General features: G+C 33.7%; 2 protein-coding genes across 2 annotated transcripts; both read left to right on the top strand.

Annotated features, from left to right (window-relative positions):
• Nucleotides 1–430: 430 nt before the first annotated feature.
• On the top strand, nt 431–4273 carry LOC145040422 (receptor-like protein kinase HERK 1). Its single transcript, XM_078988354.1, has 4 exons — nt 431–621; nt 1689–2651; nt 2841–2909; nt 4162–4273. The coding sequence occupies exons 2-3, from the start codon at nt 1734–1736 to the stop codon at nt 2847–2849; spliced, it is 927 nt and encodes a 308-aa protein (XP_078844480.1). The 5' UTR covers nt 431–621; nt 1689–1733; the 3' UTR covers nt 2850–2909; nt 4162–4273.
• LOC145009016 (myosin-6-like) lies at nt 3237–18280 on the top strand. The gene is made up of 14 exons (XM_078967668.1): nt 3237–3245; nt 4162–4329; nt 8325–8426; nt 8572–8637; nt 9048–9170; nt 9268–9453; nt 9592–9693; nt 9877–9947; nt 10036–10135; nt 11859–11915; nt 12040–12093; nt 17200–17283; nt 17396–17475; nt 18020–18280. Exons 1-14 carry the CDS (start codon nt 3237–3239, stop codon nt 18132–18134), a joined length of 1317 nt encoding a protein of 438 aa, XP_078823794.1. The 3' UTR covers nt 18135–18280.
• Nucleotides 18281–22757: the final 4477 nt, after the last annotated feature.

Raw genomic sequence — 22757 nt, 5'->3', positions numbered from 1 at the left:
AAATTGCAACCAATAACAATAAACAAAGTTGGACGAAACATATAATTTTCTCTATACAACGGTCGAGAGGATTATCTATGTTTAATATAATTATTAGATTTTAAAATATGGGCCTATGCGGTCGTTAATGTTGCCCACCCACCATCTCAGACAACCCTAATGAAAGTTAATAAAGATGCAAAAAGAAACAAAAGTCGCAACCACCCGTTCAAAAAACAAAGTGGTCGAAACCTATAATTTTCGTTATACCATGGACCAGAGGACAATTTATATTTAATATAATTATCATATTTTAAATTAATCAAATGTATTAAATAAAAAAAGTGAAAATACAAAAGTAATTAAAATAAAATTATTAACAACTTAAGAGAAAACGGCTCTATATATAGACTCTGTCTTTCAATTTCCAATTTGTATTCTGATTCATTACACGATTGTCTATTCCCATTTCCGCACTACACCCCTCCTCCTTCTCCTCTTCATTACACGATTGACAATTCCGATTTCCCCACTACACTCCTCCTCCTCCTCCTCCTCCTTTACCATCCTCGACGACTACTCATTGGCGATTACTGTCCTCCCATTGCTTCACTGCTGTGTGTTGTGACCGAAGCCTAACTGGTATTCTTTTTTTTATTGATCTTTCTTTTATCTTCTAGTAGCTCTTTTCTTGATATGAGTGCATCGTCCACCTTGGTTTCTAAACTGTGAACAAGAACCCCATTAAAATCTGATTGTTTCCCTTTTATTTTCTGCATTTGGGAATGTGTATAAGCAATGTGGCGTTTGAGTTGTGAATATTTATTTGCTATTCTTTCTGATAATTAAGTTTATTTTTAGTTGGTTGTAAATATCTAGTAATAATATTTAATTAAATTGGGGATCCGATTCCTTTTGGATATTCAAAATTTTGGGCACAAATTCTATATACAAATCCCTTTCCTATATTTGTGATATCAATCGTTTTACAGCACCCGTAGATAAAGCTCCTGATTTTCTAAACCAAAACAAAAAGAATCTTTACATGTGATCAATCTTGATTGAACTAGTGACTAAAGTCAACGCCTTGGATTCAGAAAACAGGCTGCGTAGATAATTCAGAACTAATTTGGTGATTTGTTTGCAAGCACCTTTCGTTGACCTTTTTTATAATCGGATAAATCAAGAAAATTTCATTCATGAAAAATCTTAACAAATTCTCTGGCACTTACTTTGTTGTTATATAAACTTGGATGAAGAAGTTGTCCATGTTAAGAACCCGAATCAGAAAATATATCTGAAAAGAAAACACATGCATTAATATATAATTACAATCACCTTTTGCAAATACTTTCAAATTACATTACCCAAGTACTCGTATATATAATAGTTTAATGTAGATATTTCTTTTAGAGATAGAGTGAATACAAGCATGCGACAAGGTCACTCCGTTTGACATTTTCTTTATATTTCTGTTTAAGCTAGACAAGGGCAATTTGGTTATTTATTAGGAATTATTGTATTCGCTTTAATCCGTTAGTTGACAAAGCGATTGAGGGTGACTCAGAGCAGCTTGTATGTCATGCTGTGACTCTCAACATGTTAGTATATACTATATATATAGCTATATGTCCATTGATGTACAAATATAAATTCGTCACATCTTGTAATATTCTATTCATTCATTCATCGAAATCTTTAATTCACAGCAACTTGGGTGCTTCCGCATTCATCACGATCAATATCAAAAGGCAATGTCTTCTTCACTAGTAAACCTTAAAAACCATCTAATTCCTCTTGAAGAGATCAACCATGCCACAGACAACTTCAATCCCCAAAGACGTATTGGAAGTGGTGGATTTGGTGAAGTTTACAAAGGAATACTCTCTGAACGCACAGCAGCTTTCAAACGCCTAAAACCGGGTAGCTACCAAGTACAAGAGGACTTCCGCAACGAGCTTGAGATGATTGCTAGATTTTGCCACGAAAACATTATATCTTTCATTGGTTATTGTGATGAAGCCAATGAGATGATTATTGTCTATGAGTATGCTAGTAATGGAAGCCTTGATTGGCATCTCCAAGATATGAATAGGAGGTGTTTCATAACATGGACACAACGTCTAAAGATTTGTATAGGAGCAGCAAGAGGACTCCATTACCTTCACTTGGGTCTTGGAGAGAGCGACAGAGTAATACACAGAGACATTAAGAGTGCCAACATATTGTTAGATGACAAAATGGTAGCAAAAATTTGTGATTTTGGCTTGTCCAAATTTGGTCCCAAAAATCAGCCAAATGGCCAACTCTACACAAAGGTTGCGGGTACCCACTTTTACTTGGATCCCACTTACCATGAAAGCGGTATCCTCAATAAAGCGTCAGACGTATACTCATTTGGGGTTGTAATGTTTGAAATGCTTTGTGGGATGTTGGCTTATTATGCTAGGAGCATTGGAGGTGAAAGCCCGCAACCTCTTATAAATCTGGTCCGACGTTACTATGACAATGAACTAGAAAGGTTAATTGATCCGGCTATTAAGGATCAAATTGATAGTCGTTCTTTCGATATGTTTAAAGAAATTGCATATGAGTGCATTAGTTTCAATCTAAAGGAACGCCCTACGATGGGGAAGGTTGTTGAGAAGATTGAGAAAGCATTGAATATTCAAGTAAGTTTTTATAGTTTGACCTTTTTAAAGGAATCTAGTTTACTTTATAAGAATGAGAACTATCATAATTTGTTCAACAACATGAATTGCTCCAACATTTTTTCATAGATGGCATTTTTTGCTTTTAAGCAAATAGTTAAATTAGAATAATTATCTCAAACTTTGAAATTTTGGTACAATTTTCTGCAGGAACCCTAAACGCCTGCTAGGAGTTTGCTGACAGAATTCGACAAGAATCCACAGACTCCGCCATATGAGGTAAACTAGCTAGTACTCTATATATATATATATATATATATATATATATATATATATATATATATATATATATATATATATATATATATATATAGGGCCGGTTCTGAGGATAGAAATGCCCTAGACGAGCTGGAAAAAAAAGGCCCTTAGGCCTTAACGTGTAACGAATTAAATTATATAAACTACTTTTTTTTAAGTTGACGATAAATTATATGACAATAAACATAACAAAATCATAGAATTTTAATGAGTATCTACTAATTGTTCTGGATCGGAAATTTTATACTACAATTGCACTGAAAATATAAATATTTTAATAAAGCAAAGATGTTAAAGGTTTGTTAGGTCATTAGTAAAATGTGACAAAAATCTACTCTTCTCCTTCAACCATCCAACTATTCTCTGTTTATAACTAGAAACCATCACTATCATAATCTTTTTGGAAATCTAATGAAACAAATGGATGCATGGTGTAAGAAAACTCAATAAAAATAATTAATCTTTTAACAAAAATACAACTTAATAATTTAATAAAATATTATAAGAATGAATCTTGCAAACTTGTTCTTAGTTGATGAAAAAAAAAAAAAAAAAAAAAAAAAACAAAAAGATAAAAAAAGAGAGAGTTTAATGGAAGCGCACAAAGTAAGTTTTGGCTAAATTAAAAAGGCACATTCTTAAACAACGACGATAATGAGATTCGAACCTGAAGAGTACCCGCATAGAGTTACAATACAAGGGGTATACTTACCGGTTGAACAACACGACATTTATGCTCTTATTTGAAGGATTTGTTATTTATATAAATATTAAACAGATAATATGGCTAAATCAAAGGCCCTATTTTTTTTGGGGCCCTGTGCGGCTGCCCTTCTTGCCCCCTCTTAAATCCGGCCCTATATATATATATATATATATATATATATATATATATATATATATATATATATATATATTGTTGGTACATGCCCTTAAAAACACACACACAACACACACTAGTCACCTAAATATGTATTTAAAAGTAAACTTGCAAAATGAAACCTGATTACAAACGTCTACATTTTCCTATATGTTAAAACAAAAACAAAGTACATCTATTTATACTAAATAAAGAGATGAATAATAGCTATCATCTAGCTCAAGATATTATGCTAAAATGTAGCCACACACTTTTATCTTCCATAAAACCTGGTCAAAGATAAAGTCATAAAGACCAAATCTTTTGTTGACATGAGTTTCAATTTTGCTGCAGGAGATTGCTGCTCTTATTAAATGCGTAGAGGGAGACATTGGATTTACTGATGGTAAACCTGTTGCAGCGTTGACTATATACAAATGCCTACTCCATTGGAATTGTCTTGAAGCTGAAAAAACCATTGTGTTTGATAGAATTATTCAGATTATTATTTCAGCAATTGAGGTACGTCCTTCCGTCCTTTAGAAATAGATAAACAAAGCACTATATATAAATCAAACTTGTTTTTTTTTTTTTTTTTTTTTGTATACGGCAAACAAATTAGCGGAAGCCTTACCACAATATTTAATGGGGGCAAGCTCAACCCTCAAGGGGATTTCCAAGGAAAAGTTCTCATACATGGGTGATAATTGCAATAGACAAATTTATTTGGTTCAAAGATTTGAACTCTTGACCTCAAACCCACGTGGGTATCAAACTTGGTGCATCAATCTAGCTAGGATGGACATTACTTGCAAAAATCAAACTATTCATTAAGTGTTTATGTTAATCTAGTCATTACTCTAGTTATGCAATGTTCACTCTATGGAACAAAACTCCATTTTATGGTTGTTATAAGGTCGAAGATAAGGGAAGCATTGGCAGCCGAAGACGCGTAGAAAAGTGTAACCGGGTCGTCTTTTAATTATAATTTCAAATGGGGACTTATGTGAGGAGACGTGGTGGAGATCGGTCTCACTCTTAGTTTGGTGTTGTATAGTGTTTCTCGTACTTTCCCTTCAAAAGTGCAGTCTACGTCATAAAATGACTTCCCTCCATGGTTTCTCAAAATCATTCACTATTTGAGTGCCTCTTTAATCCTTCTGGTCTTCGGAAACATTCCATATTTGAGACCCTAAAATCCCCACAAAGTGGATTCATGTTGCACTCCTTATGGTTGTCGGTGTCTTGACCCTCAGACTTCTTGTGTGTTATATATTTCAGCTTGTTCAGTTTGACAAGTCCATATTCCATTTACATACTCCTTCGGAAACACCTTCATCCTCAAGTCTCGTACTTTTCATAACATGCTATGATTGCTGCTCCTCCCTTAGCCGGTCCCAAAATGTGATCCCCGGAATTTGTAGCAACACTGTTCGCCACTACTGTTTACCTTCCTTCCAATCTCGATAGTAGCCTAACGACCTTAGTGGAACCCTCTCTAGATGTTACCACAACTGATGAAAGTATCTTATCTACTCTTTCCCACCATATTATTCCCAATTTATATCTATTTACCCAAATCCAAAATGCAAAAATACCATAATATCTTGTTGCCTTACACACCTCTCCTACCACTGACACAGATGAACAAGCATGTTTTAGGTAAATTTGTTGAGCAACATAGGGCTATGACTAATGACTACGATGCTCTTTTTAAGAATAGTACGTGGTATCTGGTTCCTTATTATGTTGGTTTGAATGTTTTGGATTTCTACTCCTTCCCACTAGCAACCTTATATCGACTACAAAGAGACCTTTAGTCCTTTTATGAAGTCTACCACCATACAAAATGTTCTCTATATATTCTTTTCTCAAGGTTCTTTTTGCCAATTACATATTCGAAAGGCTTCTTGTATGGTGACTTCACTAAGACAATTTACATGCAAAAACTCAAATCTTTGTTGACAAGTCTTGTACATATCTTGTTTACCTCCATCATCACCCTCTCCATGGACTCGAACATGCATCTCCTGCCTAGTTCCATCGATTCTTACATACTTTACTTTCTCTTTGATTTATCAGCTAAAACATTGACACTTCTTTGTTCATGAAGGCCATGGTAATGTGCTCTTATCAGGGACAGATGCAGGAATTGATAGTAGGTATTGTCGAATTTTTTTCGGTCAAACATAATATAAAACCAAAAAATAATTCATTACGTTTAATACAAATAAGCGATCCATTACACAAAAGTTAAAAACATAGCAACAATCTATCATCTATTACAATTTAAATTTGTCCTCTTCGTGCAGACATCTTTTGAAACTGTTCTATTACCTTTTAATTCTCAACTTTCACAAATGCTTCAGTCTCAACATAGCAAAGCAACGCGTCGTTCAAAAACTCATCACCAATCATGTTGCACAAGTCGGTCTTCAAGAGCTTCATTTTCGAAAAACATCTTTCTACATTTATGGTTGCTATGGGTAATATCAAAACCAACTTTAAAAGTTTATAAATCAAAAGATAAGACTGATGTCTCCCCGTACTAAGCATCGAACGAGAAAGCTCAGAACTTTCTTTCAAAGTGGTAAAACGCTCATCTTTGATGCAAGAGTGATAAAATATCTCAAGTTGTCCTTCAAGATCTATCAAATCCAAATCATCAAAGTCATACTTGTACAATTTAGCTAACTTCAACAACTTTGATTTGTCAAATTGTGCAAGTGAATCACAAGGGCTCAAAGCACCCATGTATTCTAGTAACTGGGTATTTGTTTCACTAAATCATTCACGATATTCTATAAGTTGCATATTCACCACTGTGTTGAAGATTTCAACCTCAAAATGAAATCTATCGGTCTTTATGGTTGTACAGTTTCTCCCACTAACATAAAAATCCTCCATTTCCAAAGTAGCAATATTGTGTGTTTGACAAAAAGATACCTCTGGCAAAATGCTAGCAAACCCCGTTTCTCTTAAAGATTGTAATACGTCCATTATCCCTGTAATCATCGAAGCCGCTTCTAAAATGTCTACATCATTTTTTTGAAGTTGCTTTGCTAATGTACCCGTGAGGCGTATAATGTCATACATCATATATAAGTTAGACACGAACTCATAAGATTTAAAATATGCTAAGATTCCGGACGCTTGTTGACGGTTTGCCAATGACCTTCCATCCACATTCACAAATTCGAAGACTACAAGAACATCCGCAAACAACTTCATCAAACTTGTGAGTGCATTGAAATGTGAACCCCATCTTGTATCTCCTGCTCGAACACGTGTAGTCTCTTGATTTAACCCTCTTCCCGTTTCAAGTTCACCAGTACACAAGACTTATTGCACCCTTTCTCTTGCTTGTTCCCGTAGTAAGTATTTTCTTTTACACGAGACACAAACAACATTAACTACCAACGGAATTTGCTCAAAAAAGTCACTAGCACCATCAGGCTTCTTTGGTACAACTACATCCACGAATTGAAGTTGTTGTGCAAAGACATGTACATAAAAAGCTGTTTCATTCTCTTGTAATATCAAAGATTTCAAACCATTGAATTCCCTTCGTATAATGCTAGCCCATCATAGCCTTGTCCTCTTATCTATTAAAAAAATTAAAGAATAAATTACCTGACTAAACCTGACTAAAACTCAAAAGTTGCAGATTGTCGAACACAATTAGTCTCGATCTTTTTTTTTTTCCTTTGTTTCTGTCGATCCAAGCTCCAATTCTCCCAATTGGATCAAAATATTAAATTATCCAAATGCCATTGGGCTATTTTAGTTTTTTTTTTTTGGGCTAAAACTAAAAGAATCTTTGGACTATTGATTAATAAGTTTAAGTTGTAAATTTTTGGGCTTGTTGATCCAATAGAGTGACAATTTTTTTTACTAGTTGCCAGTTTTTTGTATGTAGTTGCTGTTTTTTATGTAGTGGCACAATAGGTTAAAAAAAAATCAAAAATATTTTCACTACATAGACGGGAACTAGGTGTTGCCGGTGCCACACCGGGCACCTAGTCAAAACCATCCCTGGCTCTTATACATGTTTATGTGTGTTGATGCCATTAGCATCAGTAACTCTATAGAAGTTCCACGCATAACTACTAGACTCTCCTCTGAATTTGCTATACAGGAGTTAGGACCCTTGTATTACTTTTTGGTCGTGCATGTATCAAAATATGACAATCAAGATCAAGAATAAGGGGTATGCAATATTTCATGTCGGTGATGCTGCAGGGTGTCTCGATCGACTAGAGGAGGAGGAGGGGCCAGCGGTCATTGTTTTCCGATCATAGTGTTATGGAAATGATGATCGGCATAGTGGTGGAGTAGAGAGAATGTAAGATACCTTAGTAAGAAAGGATTAATGGCTAGATACCTAGTAGAACAATATTTCCCTAAAAATTGACCTTTTCTAATTAAATAACAACATAAAAATAGACCTCTCTAATTGAATAACAACATATATTTGAGATATATTTCTATTGTAATGATGATTCACCTCAATGCAGGATAAAGATAATAATGATCTGATGGCATATTGGTTATCAAATGCATCTACTTTGTTATTCTTACTCCATAAGACTCATCAACCTCTAACTTTGCCACCAACGGTATTATATTTTATCTTATCATTTGCTTTATCTTTTTAACTTATATATATATATATATATATATATATATATATATATATATATATATATATATATATATATATATATTATGTCCCATGACATGGTTTTCTATTTCTATATTAAGGGATTTCATTCATCCCAATCTCCTGAGGATGATCTTGCTGAGGCTGAGCATGACCCTGAACTTCAGGTAGTACAATAAAGTGAAGCTATTCATTGTCAGAAATCAAGTTAATACATAACATCAGTTATTCATTTACCATCTACATTAATCTATTCTACTTGACTATAAGCAATATACGAACGACTTGGTAGAGTAAATTGATTTATTGGGATAAAAAAACATGGGGGAATCGTTATCACACTAAAAAAATGAAGGACGTGATAGCATATCTGAAACATATTTTCAGTATGCCATCTTGTTGTGCTTGTGTTTCTGGGTGATTTAGTGAATTTTTTCTCCATGATAAAGGAGCATAATGATCACTAAATTGATATTTCTTCAATTGATTTAAACCTTAATTTATATCTTCTTAACATAATTTAAAAATGAAGTTCATCATGTTATTTCAATCGTGATGACAGTTAACCTTATTGCAGGATCAAATTGATAATCAGATGACATGCTGGTTATCATGTGCATCTACTTTGGTATTTTTAATCCGAAAAAGTCTAAAACTTGATAGTGCACCTTCAATTCAGAAACCAATGTCACCAACTTTGGTAAGTGTATGATAATGGGATTGATTTTTACTCTTGTCATCCGTTATTTAATCTTTTCAATAAATAACGTTTTTTTTTTTCAACTTATATTTATCAGTTTCATTCATCCACATCCCCTAAGGCTGAAACTGAGGCTACACCTATAGAAGTACAACATGTTGTGGCCAAATACCCAGCTTTGCTTTTCGAGCTCCAACTAACAACATACGTAGAGAAAATGTGTGGCATTATTATTGCTAACTCGAAGAAGGAGGTGGGATCATTCCTTTCGTCAAGTATTCAGGTAGATTAACTTATGGTTTGATTCAGCAACAACAATAATCTTGTTGTATTAACAATTTAATATATACCTTTCTACCTTTCATTCACTTCCCAAAGTACCTATGATGACCTTATCTGTATTATAATTGTGAAATTTTAGGCTTCAAAATCGGGAATACAAGGACATCATAGTTCTAAAAATCACTGGCATGGCATTGTTGACTATCTCAACACTCTTCAAAAAACATTCGAAGAAAATTTTGTATGTGCATTTTCCATGGCCTCATGTTCATTAGATAAATGTTAGGATACTTACAAAAGTTGAAGTTCCATTTCAAATCCTCACTGGAATAAAAACATCGGCTTAAATTTTTAATATTTTATTGGGTTGCAATTGTTCAAAAGATATTATTTTGCCAAACTTTCTCATATAGTTTCCTTTCAGGTGCCTACCACAATTGTTAAGAAGATACTCACTAAAATTTTCTCATATATCAACGTGCAACTCTTTAATAGGTGTTTGCTTACTCAACTTTTGCTTATTTCTCCAGTCGTTTTCTTGGTTTCCTGTTATAAATATATTTTTTTTATCTTCATTTTCCAGTTTTCTTCTATACCCAGAGTGTTGTTCCATTGCCAATGGGCGCTATGTGAATGAAGGTTTAGCAGAGTTAAAGCTGTGGTGTCGTGAGGCAACAGAAAAGGTAATTCTATATATTTTTTTTGACATTCCTCATGTTTAGTATATTTATGCATCGTGCAACATCATATTTCATGGAAACTGAGGTATTTTCTTCCGTATCCGAAAAACTATGGAACATAATAAATTGTTAAATGTTATCAAGCATTATCAACTGCATTTTTTATAACAAACTACGGAAAATGTGACAGTAAACATAAATGTGTATCAAGTTCCTTGCAACGCTGCTCACGTGTCTTGTCTTTTATGAAAGCAACTTATCATTGGATCAAACAAAGAATAGATGAACAATTGAAAAACAAAGAATGATGTTTTTGTTGGGTAATCTTGACATGTGTAAACGGATCATGGGTTTATTTATTATCAGCATATTAATTAGATTTAAAGTTGTGGTCAATTGTTTATTTTTCCTTTTGCCAGTCTTTGGAAATATATAGAGTGTTGGGTGACTTATTTTTATGAACGATTGGTTGGATGTTAGCCTATTTAAGGCACTTTTGGACGATGAATTAATAAAGCAACCTTCAGTCTTTCCATATATTTTTTTTTCTTTTTCTTTCTTTCTCTGAAAATCACACTTCACTTTTTTTCCTAATTTGAAGAGTTTTTTTTTATTCAAAGGAAAAAGCTTCATCTCCTACATTCTTATGCAGTAATTACAAACTTTATTATTCATAATTCTACACCTATCCTCTATATATATATATATATATATATATATATATATATATATATATATATATATATATATATATATATATATATAACTTTCATTGACAATCATGAATTTGATAGTTACTAAAAGCATCCATAATAATGAGTTCAATTGGAGAGATGAATGAGATAGCAAGTCTATTTATCATTTAATAGATTAAATAGTATCATAGTGAGATGCCAACTTAGCATTCAAAGGATTTGGAGTTCAATGACCATTAAATTCTTCAATGCAAATAAATGAAAGTTTTTAATTCTTAAATATATATACTATAAATTAGCTTTTGTAATTTTCTATTGAACTTTGTAGTTCAATGCATTGTAAAAAAATGATAGCATTGTATGGAATCTAAAAAAAATGATGTGGCAATCTGTTAAACTCTATGGAGTTCAATATATTATGGATGCTCTAGATCTCAGTACAATGGTTCAAAATATAATGTCATACTAGTACTTACAATATTCTACATAGTAGGTTTAGCTTAACTTTAGCTATTTCACTTAAGCTAAACTCAATCCATTCCAACCTTTTCTTTTAACCGACACCAACTTGTAAGGGTTTAGACTTCAAGTTCTTGAAATTTCCTTTCTTTGATGCATTATTTCATCATACAATTCCAAAATCGTTATAGAAAGCATCGTCCATAGCAACAATCATATCCTTATTTTCTATCAAATTGTTCCGCGTGCACGTCATCCATCACAAGTGTATCACTCTAAAAAATGACCAAATATTGTTTCAACCTCCTTGGACCCATTCTCATGATTCATAAACTTTTCATCGTTACTTTCATCTTCTTGCCTTTTCTGGCAAAATTTCATTGTGTGCCTAAATTTATGACAATAATAACATTGTATTTGTTAATAATACAATGGTTCAAAATATAATGCTTTAAACAGGTACTTACTATATGTTATATGCTACACATGAGTTCTAGCTTAACTTTTAACACTTACAGCAGTGTTTGGTTATTGTAGGATCTGAATTTTTTTTTTCTTTTTTTGTATTACAGTATGCAGGCTCATTGTTCGATGAACTTAATCATGTTAGACAGGCTACTCAATTCTTGGTATATTTTTTTCTAAGTTGAATATTAGAGGTTCTAGTATTGTTTGCTTTTCTCCAAAATGAATTATTTCAAACGGTTCATTGTTCTATGTAACAAATGTACTAATTTTTTTTATGATTCTCAGATTATACGTAGCAAATGGGAGATATCATACAAAAGGATCAACAATCTATGTTCTGTAAGTTTCTCACTCACACACACATACATAATAACATGCTTTGTAAGTTCCTCAATCTTACACTGAAATCTATTTGTCGAAAATATATGGACATTGGTACCTTAATGGAACACGTAAAACTCAAACATTTTCAACATGGAAATAAGCTAGTGATGAGCTAGTGAAATATGATGGAGAAAGGCATTGAAACATGAAGAAAGAAAGAGAGTGCAATCAAAACAAATTTTTTATTAAACACAATATCAACAACATTACAAAGGCACATATAGACACATCTATATACAAAATTGCACCCCCTTCAACTTATGGCTGTTGAAATAACTATCTCCGTCTAGAACTAACTTCCTTAATAACTAACTATAACTATCAAATAATTAATTACCATCTATAACTAATTATTGATAATTATCAAACTAGCCTTCAACTAGTCTAGATTACATTTCAACAAAATATACAAGGTTGCAACATTTAAATTTATAAGTCTAAAACAAAACTCTCCTAGTTTTAATTTAATCCCGTTAAATACCAAAATCTTAATATCACTCGCCAAGGTCCTTGCTACTTCGGGTTTTGTTGTTGAACAAACCTTCATTTCTTTGTCCATACAAAGAGCCAAAATTGACCACCTAAGCACAAAATTTTCTTGGTTAGGCATGCTCGTAACATCACCAATATCACCATGTTAAAAATAATCAACAATAATAGAAAAGTCATATCACCACTATCTGAGCAATGACCTAAGTTTCTTAATCGTGGAGCAACAAATAAAAAGATGTTCTCTTGTTTCGGGGATGGTATGGCAAAAAGGAAAGAGTATTGAATTAATGTTGACACCATGCAATGTTCCACTAGTTTGGTTGTGTGGGTAATCTCCCATGCCTCATTCTCTAAAGCAAGATGTAAAACTCAACATTGACGACATTTAACCTTATCACGATCAAAAGAAGTATCCAACTCACGTTTAGGACTATGGTGTTGGATCAAATTATTGGGCATATAAATAGCACTCACATTGTTACAATACACAACATTTCTTTAACAAGAGGGTATGAAAGTTCAAACAAAAAATTACATAGCAAGAATGTTTCAGACACGACATTTGCTATTCCTTGATATTCGTCATAGGAACTAGACTAGGAAAAAATTGCTTTTCATTTGGAATACCTCGAGGTGAGGCTATCTCCAAAAAAGATACAATACTCAGAATTCGATCACCAAGTAACCGAAGATCGCCCAAATTGGTGTCCCAGTTTACATAATGAGTGGGAAATTCTTGTACATAGTTGTTATTGAAAATAAAAAGTACATTTGACATATTGGTACTCAATAAGGGGTTGCATATGTTCTTCTTAGTCATCATGCTTAAATTAACTAATTTCTTGAGCCATATATTTGATTTTTGGTCTCATAGAAGTAAATTCTTGAAGAACTCCAACAAGCCTTCTATGTACCATAGGATCAGGAGATTTGAAAGCGGCACTCAGTTTCTAGTTTCCAATAGACATCAACCGGAGTACGGATGGCGTTACATTATGGCATGGTGAAATGTGATAAAATTTTCTAATCATATTTTTCTTGTAAGGGAAATAAACTGTAAGGTTTTTGTGAAACCGAATTTTCCGAAAATAACGAAGGCCTAAACTATCATTGCATACATCCCAACTTCTATGGTGATAGTAGTTTGTAATTTGAGTGGATAAAGAGATGGGAAGTATAAAGTCAGACATATAATTTTAATATGCAATGCTCAGTTCGTATTAAAAAATAAACAAATTATTGCTCTATTTTCTTTGAGTGAAACCAATATATGCAATAAATATCGTAGAATGTTGTTACCAAGCTCATGGAGCTTGCTTCAATCCATAGAGAGAATGCTTCGGTCAGCATACATGGCTTAAGAGCTAATCATCATTAAACCTTTGTTGATGGATATAAACTGTTTCACAAAAATACCCATTCAAGAAGGCATTTTTAACATATATGGTTAATTTAGATCCTAAACTCTAAGGAGACCTATTCTAAGAACAATTCTTAACGATTACAATAAAACTCTCCATGAAATCGAGGCCAACATGCATGTTAGTGATGCCATTAGAAACCACTCGTGCTTTGTATCTCTGAAAAGACTTGCTAGTTTAAAATTTGTGTGTATAATTCCATATATAGGGAGTACAGTTGACATCTTAAGGTGAAGCGACAAGTTGTGTCATTGTTGGATTTTAGGAGACATGGGACTTTATTTCTAGCAAGACACTTATTTTACATTAGTATGAGGTGGCATTTTGTAGACCAAAGAAGGGGCCATCTAATAGTATTCATCGGAAGCATCATGTGATAGAGGAGGAAGGTCAGAGAAATGATTTGAAGGCTGAGGTAATGGTGACCGGAGTATCCTCCTTGTTTGAGGTGTGTCAAGTTTTGGATGGCAAAAAAGAAGAATGTTTTTTCTTATATGAAATGGATGGAGATAAGGAAATGCTTACGACCATGGTATAGCATCAATAACCCCGATTATGAGAAGGCTAGAGTAACCAAAAAAGACACAGCGTGTAAGACATAAGAAACAATTTGTGTTGGGGAAAGGAATTATGAAGAAAACAAAGGCAACCAAAGACTCTAAGATTAGTACATGATGGTATTTTTAGATAGATATGTGATGTAGGAGATGAAAGTTTAATGATTTTAGAAAGAATAGTATTGTCTAAATAAGTAGCCATATGGATTGAATATGGAAAAAATAATGATAAAGGTGAGTGTAAAAAGGAAGGGTGTGAGACATATTGGATGAAGGTACTAAATGTACGTTTGCTTTTCCAATTTCCACCGTGTTTCCGAAATTGATGGAAATGAGAAGAAACTAAAAGAAATTGGTGCTCTCGAGTTTCATTAAAGAAATGAAAAAATTGGTATTCCCGAGTTTCATTAAAGAAATGAAGAAATTAGTGTTCATGAGTTTCATTAAAGAAAGGAAGTGAAAAGAAAGTTAGAGGGAATGGAAGAAAAAAAAAAATTCTCCTAACTTTCCTTCCAATTTGGAATGCTTTGGAGAAAAATTAACAAAAAGTTTAATTTTTTCTTTCATTTATCTCCAACTTGAGAACACAAAATACAATTTGATTTTCATTTCCTTCTTTTTCCATTCTTAATTTCCTTCTCCTTATTTTATTTTCTTTTCTAAAACGTAGGAACTAGGCCTCCTACCCGTAGATGTAGGTCACCTCGACCGGATCACGTAAATACTATGTCTTTGTGTACTTTTGGTTTTTCTTGTTATCTGCATTACTTCCTAACAAGAGTTATCATAACTTGGCAAGTGACATCATATTTGTTCTCAGTCTTGACAAGTATCGTCTGTTTCCCTAACAACATCATGTTAGTTTGAGAAAAGTATCTATAAATAAACACCATATACTAAAGAGGATTTCTGACTATGTTTCGAACAAGAAAAACATCGTTAAAAGAAAAAGGAGGATAAGGACTGAAAAGTCAAGTTTCACCAAAAGCGATACTAGGAATGGACAATCCAACTATTTATGATGAGTATTGCATAAGTTAAAAAGATTTAGAGCGTACCTTGGTTAGATGGTATATGTAAACTTGTGCCCGAGTCCATATAATACTCATCATAAGGATTGTTTAAGGATATTGGTTTGAATGCAACATCAATTTTGGGTCTAAGATGTCACTTAGTTGGGTCGACGGGGAGCCAAGCAACATGATGTCTAGTCATATAGGGGGACGGCGACCACTAATGCGAGTGTCATTGGGGATGTTGTCACAAGCATTGAGAATTGTCGTTTCTTCTGTTGGAATGTCCACCCCGCCCACCACGACAACCTTGCTGTTGGTGGTCTCCAAGACCACAGTTAGAGTTGCGATTTGAGAAGCCAAATTAGGAGAAGAACTTAGGAGAGGCGTTCGAGGCGTGACACAGAGGTTGAGATGCTTTGGCAGCGAGAAGAGTCATAGGGAATCTTCAATCACGCATTAAGAGACCAAAAGTCAAGGCAAGATGTGTGATGCATGTTGTGCTTGCATCACACACTCGAGGCATCGATTATTGTCAAAATATTTGCAATTTAATTCCACATAACATATTTTACCTTCTAAGTACTTAATAATAATAAAAACATTTATTTTTAACCAGAAGTAGTTCCAAAACAAACATTAAAACCATAACAAGTCCGGTGAATCTTGAATATCAAAACCAATACGTTGTTCCAAAAGTGACGGAAAAATCAAAAATAGTGTATATAGTGTTATGGTAATTAGCAATTAGCAAAAGTCAGAAAGAAATCAAGTCAACAAATAAAAAAATCTTAAAAGTCTATATTGTATAGCAATTAACAAAATTCAGAAACAGTACAGTACATAGGGTAATGTGTTACTGTGTAAAAAAATCGGAAACAATGTAAAAGCCAGCAACAATTAGTCAATTACAAGAATCTAAAACAAGAATAACGAATATCAGAAACAAAATAGTGTTATAGTTTAGCAAAAATCAACAACAATTTCAATAATCAACTTCAATTATAAAAATCAGCATCACATGCAAACAGAAATCAATCCCGATTACAAAATTCAGCAAAAAAACAAGCTATAAAAAACTCACTTGGCAATCGACATCTGTGGATTCATTCAACTACCACCTCCACAAGTGCAATTGATTTTTGAGGAGTAGACTACTGTTTTATCAGGAGAATGCATGCATGTATGAATCCTAATTTTTAATGCAAGGCAATATTACAAAACATACACATGATATTGTTGAAGGTTATCTGTTATCAATGAATGAGCTTTGAGGACTAACACGGTGAAGATAATCAAAAGCAAAACATCCCGTATCAAAATCTTGTGAACCTAAATGCTTATTCTTACACGAAACAAAAAGATGGTATCACGATGGATAATACGTCTAATATCGATCTTAAAATCAACAACCCACTTTGGACTTCTGATTAAAACAATTCACGAAGGGATCAAGTGTTGTTTAGGAATTAGTAGACTTGTGGGACCCATTCATGTCATTTTACAGAAATGAAACATATGATGAGGTGCACGTATATGTGGTTTATAACTCACACTCTGATTCTCTATTAATTCCAGATTCTAAGTGTCTCGCAGTTGCATAAAATATGTACAACTGCGTGTTTCCAAGACAAGAATTACTTAGGTGGTGGATTTGATGAAGTAAGTGCAATATATGAAATTTCATATTAATTTATGGAACTAAAACTTTTTTTTTATTTTTTTTATATGGTCCATAAGTTACACTGTTCATTGTATTATCTTTAACCTGCAGGTTATTGCAAGCCTCGCCATAAAATCTGAAGATCGTAATAATGCTTCAAGTGATTCCCTTTTATTGAAAGACACTTCCAGGTATAAAGCTTTGTGCTCTTTTTGACGACTGTTATGTTATATGCGACCAAAATTCAGATTTTAAATAGGAGTCACTCATGATCACATTAATCTTCTTTGAATTCCTTGTACAAGAGAACACATTAAAGATAAATTTGTTCGTAATTATATTACCTTCACTTATACGAGAATGAATAATATTTTAGAAACGTCCGTTAATTTTGTAATGAATCTCTTTCTTTGCGATAGAAACTCTAAAAACCGGATTTGTATAGAAAATGTGAATAACAGAAAAATATATATTTCTGTAACAAAATAAATGCTATTGGAAGATGGGGAGTAGAGTGGTTAGTTAACTTGATAAATTCTCCTTTTCAGAATGTGAGTTATCTTTAAATAATAAAATACTACCCCATCTGAAATCTGTATCATGAAATTTAATTAGTTGAATGGAGTTGGCTTCAATGCTATTGTTAATAACCATTACTTCCTTCATTGGCATTATCCTTCGTATCCATGGTGAATGCAATGCATAACAAATTATCGTTTTTCTTTTAAAATGCAGGATACATTTCTCTGTTGATGACCTCGTTGATTCCTTGCAAGTAGAAGATTTTGCAAATGTTAATCCTGCTATAGGGCTTGCCAAGTATCCAGGCTTTGAATTTTTGTACAACTGAAGATCAGAAATTTTTACTTTTTCTCGAGGTATAGCATATTCATTGCATGTATGTAAAACTAAGAGACAAGGATATCGTGTACAAGTGTCAAATACGCAACGTATTTACATTAATTTTTATCCTAAACAACACCATAATTTCTTTTTTATGTAAATAAAAAATGCATTTAATAAGGTGTTGTCCCCGTCACTTCAAGTGGAGATATGAGGATCCTATCCAAAAAAGTTGTCCCTTCTTTCTCTCACCTTAACACTACTCCCACAAACCATCACCCCTTGGATGTTGAGTGGCGCCATAGCTATGCTTTTCATTCATCACATGCTCATACAACGCCTACATTTTACCAAAAAAAGATTGTTATTATATACAAATTTGAAAAAATAAACAATGCATCACACAAAATATCTAAAAAGGTTAAAGTTACATATTTGCAATCCACTCAACATACTTGGTCCCATCCATCTCATTAGATTCCAATGCCACCTTTGAACGATATGATGTGCGTTTCCTTATAAAGTTTTCCCCATTTAGGCTCACACCCCATCTTCTTCAAAAAATATATATATAATTAATGCATCTCGTATTAAAGTAATAATACATTACTAATTTTTACAAATATATTTAGCTTATCAGGTTAATGTGATGCTTATCAATTGTAATCGTGTGTACAAAAGAAGATATTCACAATATTATTAGTTATATGTAATATGGGTCATTAAAAAGATATGAAATATATAATATATTTATAGGAGATGAATTTTTTGTTTTCTTTCATATCTTTTTAATGCTCTTTGTGTGATCCCATATTACATATAACTGACAAGTGTCAAATATGCAATGTATTTACATTTTTATCCAACATAACACAATAATTTCTTTTTTATGTAAACAAAGCATTTAATAAACAAGAACATATGATGCTGTTATTGGTAGTCCTCATGAGATGACAAGCTACTATTATGCCTGTCGCACAAAGAGGATTAAAATGGACAAATCTAACCAGTTATAGTTTGTCAAATAGACAATATACCTTATTTTTACTCATAACAACAATATACTTACATTTTTTTACCTATAATAACCATGTACTTACGTTCTTTTACTCTGTATAGTAATATGTAACTTATAATAGCAACATACTTGCATTTTCTTTATACATAATAAAAATGTGCTTATAAATCTTTACTCATTCACTACTACAAAAAACACCATTACCGATAGCCAAAATCATTGGTAATCCGTCGCTAATACTCTATACCGACATAATTGTAGTAGACCAAAAAGAGTATTACCTATGGTCGTTTCCTGACATACTCTAAACTCAAGTTGTTTGGTTATCTATGCTACCCATGGTTGCGCCCATATAACATTTCAAAGCTACAACCACGGTCAAACCATGCACCTTTTTGGGCTATTCCTTCTCTAAGTCCTCATAAAAATGTTTTGATCCTATCTCTCACCGTCTTTTCCACTCAAGACAAGTCAAATTTGTGGAACACACCTTCCCGTTTAAAACATCTCCATCGACCACACTTCCCACTCCTAACCAGTTCCAACAACTTCCTAACCCACCTATATCGTCATTACTCCACTCCACCCCTTTCACTACGAAGCGTTAAACCGAACCGCCATTGGATTCTCACCAACCAAATTCCATGACACCTAAAGCTATTAATTCCCCTGCCCACTCAACAACCACTCCGATCACACCTTCCTCACCTATATCTACTTCACAACTTAACTCTCCTACTACCTATTTACCTACTCTTCATACTACCCCTTCATGTCATATATTTACTTCACACCCTAACTATCCCCTATCTCCTTACGTACACCTACTATATTTGCTAATACACCCTCTCCTTCCCTTGACACCTCTAACTCAAACTTCGTTGCCTACACCACCAAGAACTCATAAGCCTAACAGAAGATATTAGAATCCTAATTTCATAAATGCTACTACTCTTCACCCAATCACTCCATCCATTGAACCAACCAGTCATAATCAAGCATTCAAAAATCCTAAATGACGAACAACCATGGACTTGGAGTTATATTCTGTAACGCCTGGGTTTCGGGGCTAAGCATTTTTAGATGATGTAATAGTCTAGGTCAACTATTGTAACTCTTTTTGATGTAATAAAGATGAAATATTCTAATTCTATGTGAATTATGTGTATTTGTGTGCTTATTACTTTATTATAAATATATTAAATATAAAGAATAAAAATAAGCGTCAAAATTAAAGTGTGAGATAAACCCGATATCTCTACATAAAGTTGTAGTGGTCGAAACAAGGATTCTGAGGATATAAAGAACGCCAAAATCCGAGTTATAACGAAGAAGTTATAGCTCGTCGAAGTTTTACGGCAAAACTGACACGACACCGGAAGACGTAAATAGTGAATTTACGATGAAGGGATTTTTAGCCTTAGTGATCTAAACCAAAGTTGTAGTATATGTTAAACCGAGAACATCCATAAAAAGAACGCCAAAATCTGACTTCGTATGAGGAAATTATGATTTTTCTAAGATTCGGCTTAGCAGTGCACGACCTGAAACTCGAATTTTAGTTCGAGCGGTTTTTGGCTTACGCAACGTAAATGAGAGTTGAAGATCTCATTAATAGGAATTCAACGGTAAAAAGATAGACAAAAACAGAGTCCGTATGTAGAAGTTATGAATTTTACGCACACGTTTAACAGCATAATCTCCTTGTACTGTTAAATTTAAGATCGGTCGAGAATTAGGCGACGGAGTCAAAATGAAAGTTGTAGATCTTATTATTACCTACGCGTGGATATAAAGAACGTCAAAAACGGAGGTCGTGTGTGAAAGTTATGGATTTTAGAAGTCAGAAGTGTGTTGTGCGAAAATGTGTGATGTGGCACAATCTTGGCCATTGCTTTCTCCCCAAGGCTTGCCACCATTTGGTGACATGTGGCACCAAGTTCATCCACATTTCACCCTATAAATACCACCTCTCCCACCCTCATTTTCATCACACCTTTCCCATTCTTTCTTCTCTTTACTCTCTCTCTCTCTCTCTCTCTCTCTCTCTCTAGAACCTCTCTCTAACCCCAAAATCCCCCGAAAAGCCTAGGGAACCTCCCTAGCACGAGGCGGAAGCCCCGGAGTGCTCGACGGCTCCGAGAAGAAGAGTTTTTCGACTCGGAAACGCTGCTCCAAGCAAATCCTGGTTTTCTATAAAACCCGTTGTAAGTGAGCTACGCCTACGCTGTTTTTAATATAGCTTTTATTTAATTATAGTAACGTTATTATGAACTTATAATAAATACTTGGGCTATTATTATGGGTTATATAAGTATTTTTTGATGCTTATATAATAATAATAATAGCTAGACTATTAATTAGTCTCGACGAATAATAAACTAAACTCTAGTGGTAATAATACTAGGTTTCGTCGAAGAAAATTCATTTTAAGAAGCGAAGCGCTGTCTGAGGTCGGAATCACCACCTTTTCAGGTGAGTGCATAGTTACTTTCAGCTTACACATAGATATGAATTATTTAATATAAATTACGTGCTATGTGTGCATATTATCTGAATACTTGCTATCTGTGCTGGATGAACTTTTTATACATGTTTTCAAAGATTTAAACTGTATATGTATTTTATATCTACAAAATGTGTTGGGTAAAACATGGGTAGATGTAATAGTTGTTGTGTGACAAAATAAAATAATGAGAGGCCTCGTTATAGGTGTTATTGATGAACCAGTCATCTAGCGGAGTATAGATGATGACCATAGACTATTCTAGACAGTCCAGTGGAACACTAACAGGCTCGCAACCTGTAGGTGTTTATTCGAACTATGTGTTTATTTGAACTGTGTGCTCACCAGATGTACTCCATCCCCTACATGGTTGCCTTAAGGACATTTGTTGCTAAGGAATCCCCTTAGCAGTAATGTCCATCCCGATGATAATCATTAGGATAGGTCCCTTATGATAGATGCTTAGGGATGTAATGTGAGGATAATGGGAACAGGTAATCGGGTTTGTTTAATTTAATGAAGTTAATAAACTGATTTATTGTGGGTTGAAAACCCTATGTGCTCACCAGGCTCCCAAGCCTGACCCACTCAGTTTTATGTATTACAGGTAGTGGCGCTTGAGCATATATATGATGTTTGGACGAGGGATTACTGATATAGGCCTGTAGATATGAAATAATGTAGTAAGGCTTGTATTGTACTGTTTATGCTTTTGATCTGTACGAACATGACATCCCGAGTCTTTTAATGAAATACATTTCTATGGAAATGCTTTTGATAAATCTTTATCATATTATTGTTTTGGGACAAATTCCGCAACTCTTTTATTTAAAATGTTACTCTGATTTTTAAACAAAGCATAAACAAACCCGTCTTTTATGGCCGTGATTTTGGGGATGTCATAGTTGGTATCAGAGCATTAGTTTAAGCAAACTAGGAATTGGTAGGATTTCTAGACTTAAACTTAGAATGCTAAGCGATGATTGTGAGGTGTGAGCACTAGCTTATTTTAGGAGTTATGCCTAAAAAGCTTTTATGTGCTAAATGCTTTGTGCCTGATATGCTGTTAATTGTTCGGATCTATGGTCTGTTGCCGACCGGATCTG

Source organism: Lactuca saligna, chromosome 1 (assembly GCF_052625555.1).
Source record: "Lactuca saligna cultivar CGN05327 chromosome 1, ASM5262555v1, whole genome shotgun sequence".
Lineage (NCBI taxonomy): Eukaryota > Viridiplantae > Streptophyta > Magnoliopsida > Asterales > Asteraceae > Lactuca > Lactuca saligna.
This window is presented reverse-complemented; position numbering and strand designations above follow the sequence as displayed.

What these genes read in the sequence shown, in the direction of transcription:
- LOC145040422 (XM_078988354.1), top strand. Translation starts at nt 1,734, where the DNA reads ATGTCTTCTTCACTAGTAAACCTTAAAAACCATCTAATTCCTCTTGAA.
- LOC145009016 (XM_078967668.1), top strand. An exon ending in CTCTAACTTTGCCACCAACG is followed by an intron (nt 8,427 to 8,571) that starts GTATTATATTTT and finishes TTCTATATTAAG; the next exon opens with GGATTTCATTCATCCCAATC. An exon ending in AACGTGCAACTCTTTAATAG is followed by an intron (nt 9,948 to 10,035) that starts GTGTTTGCTTAC and finishes TTCATTTTCCAG; the next exon opens with TTTTCTTCTATACCCAGAGT.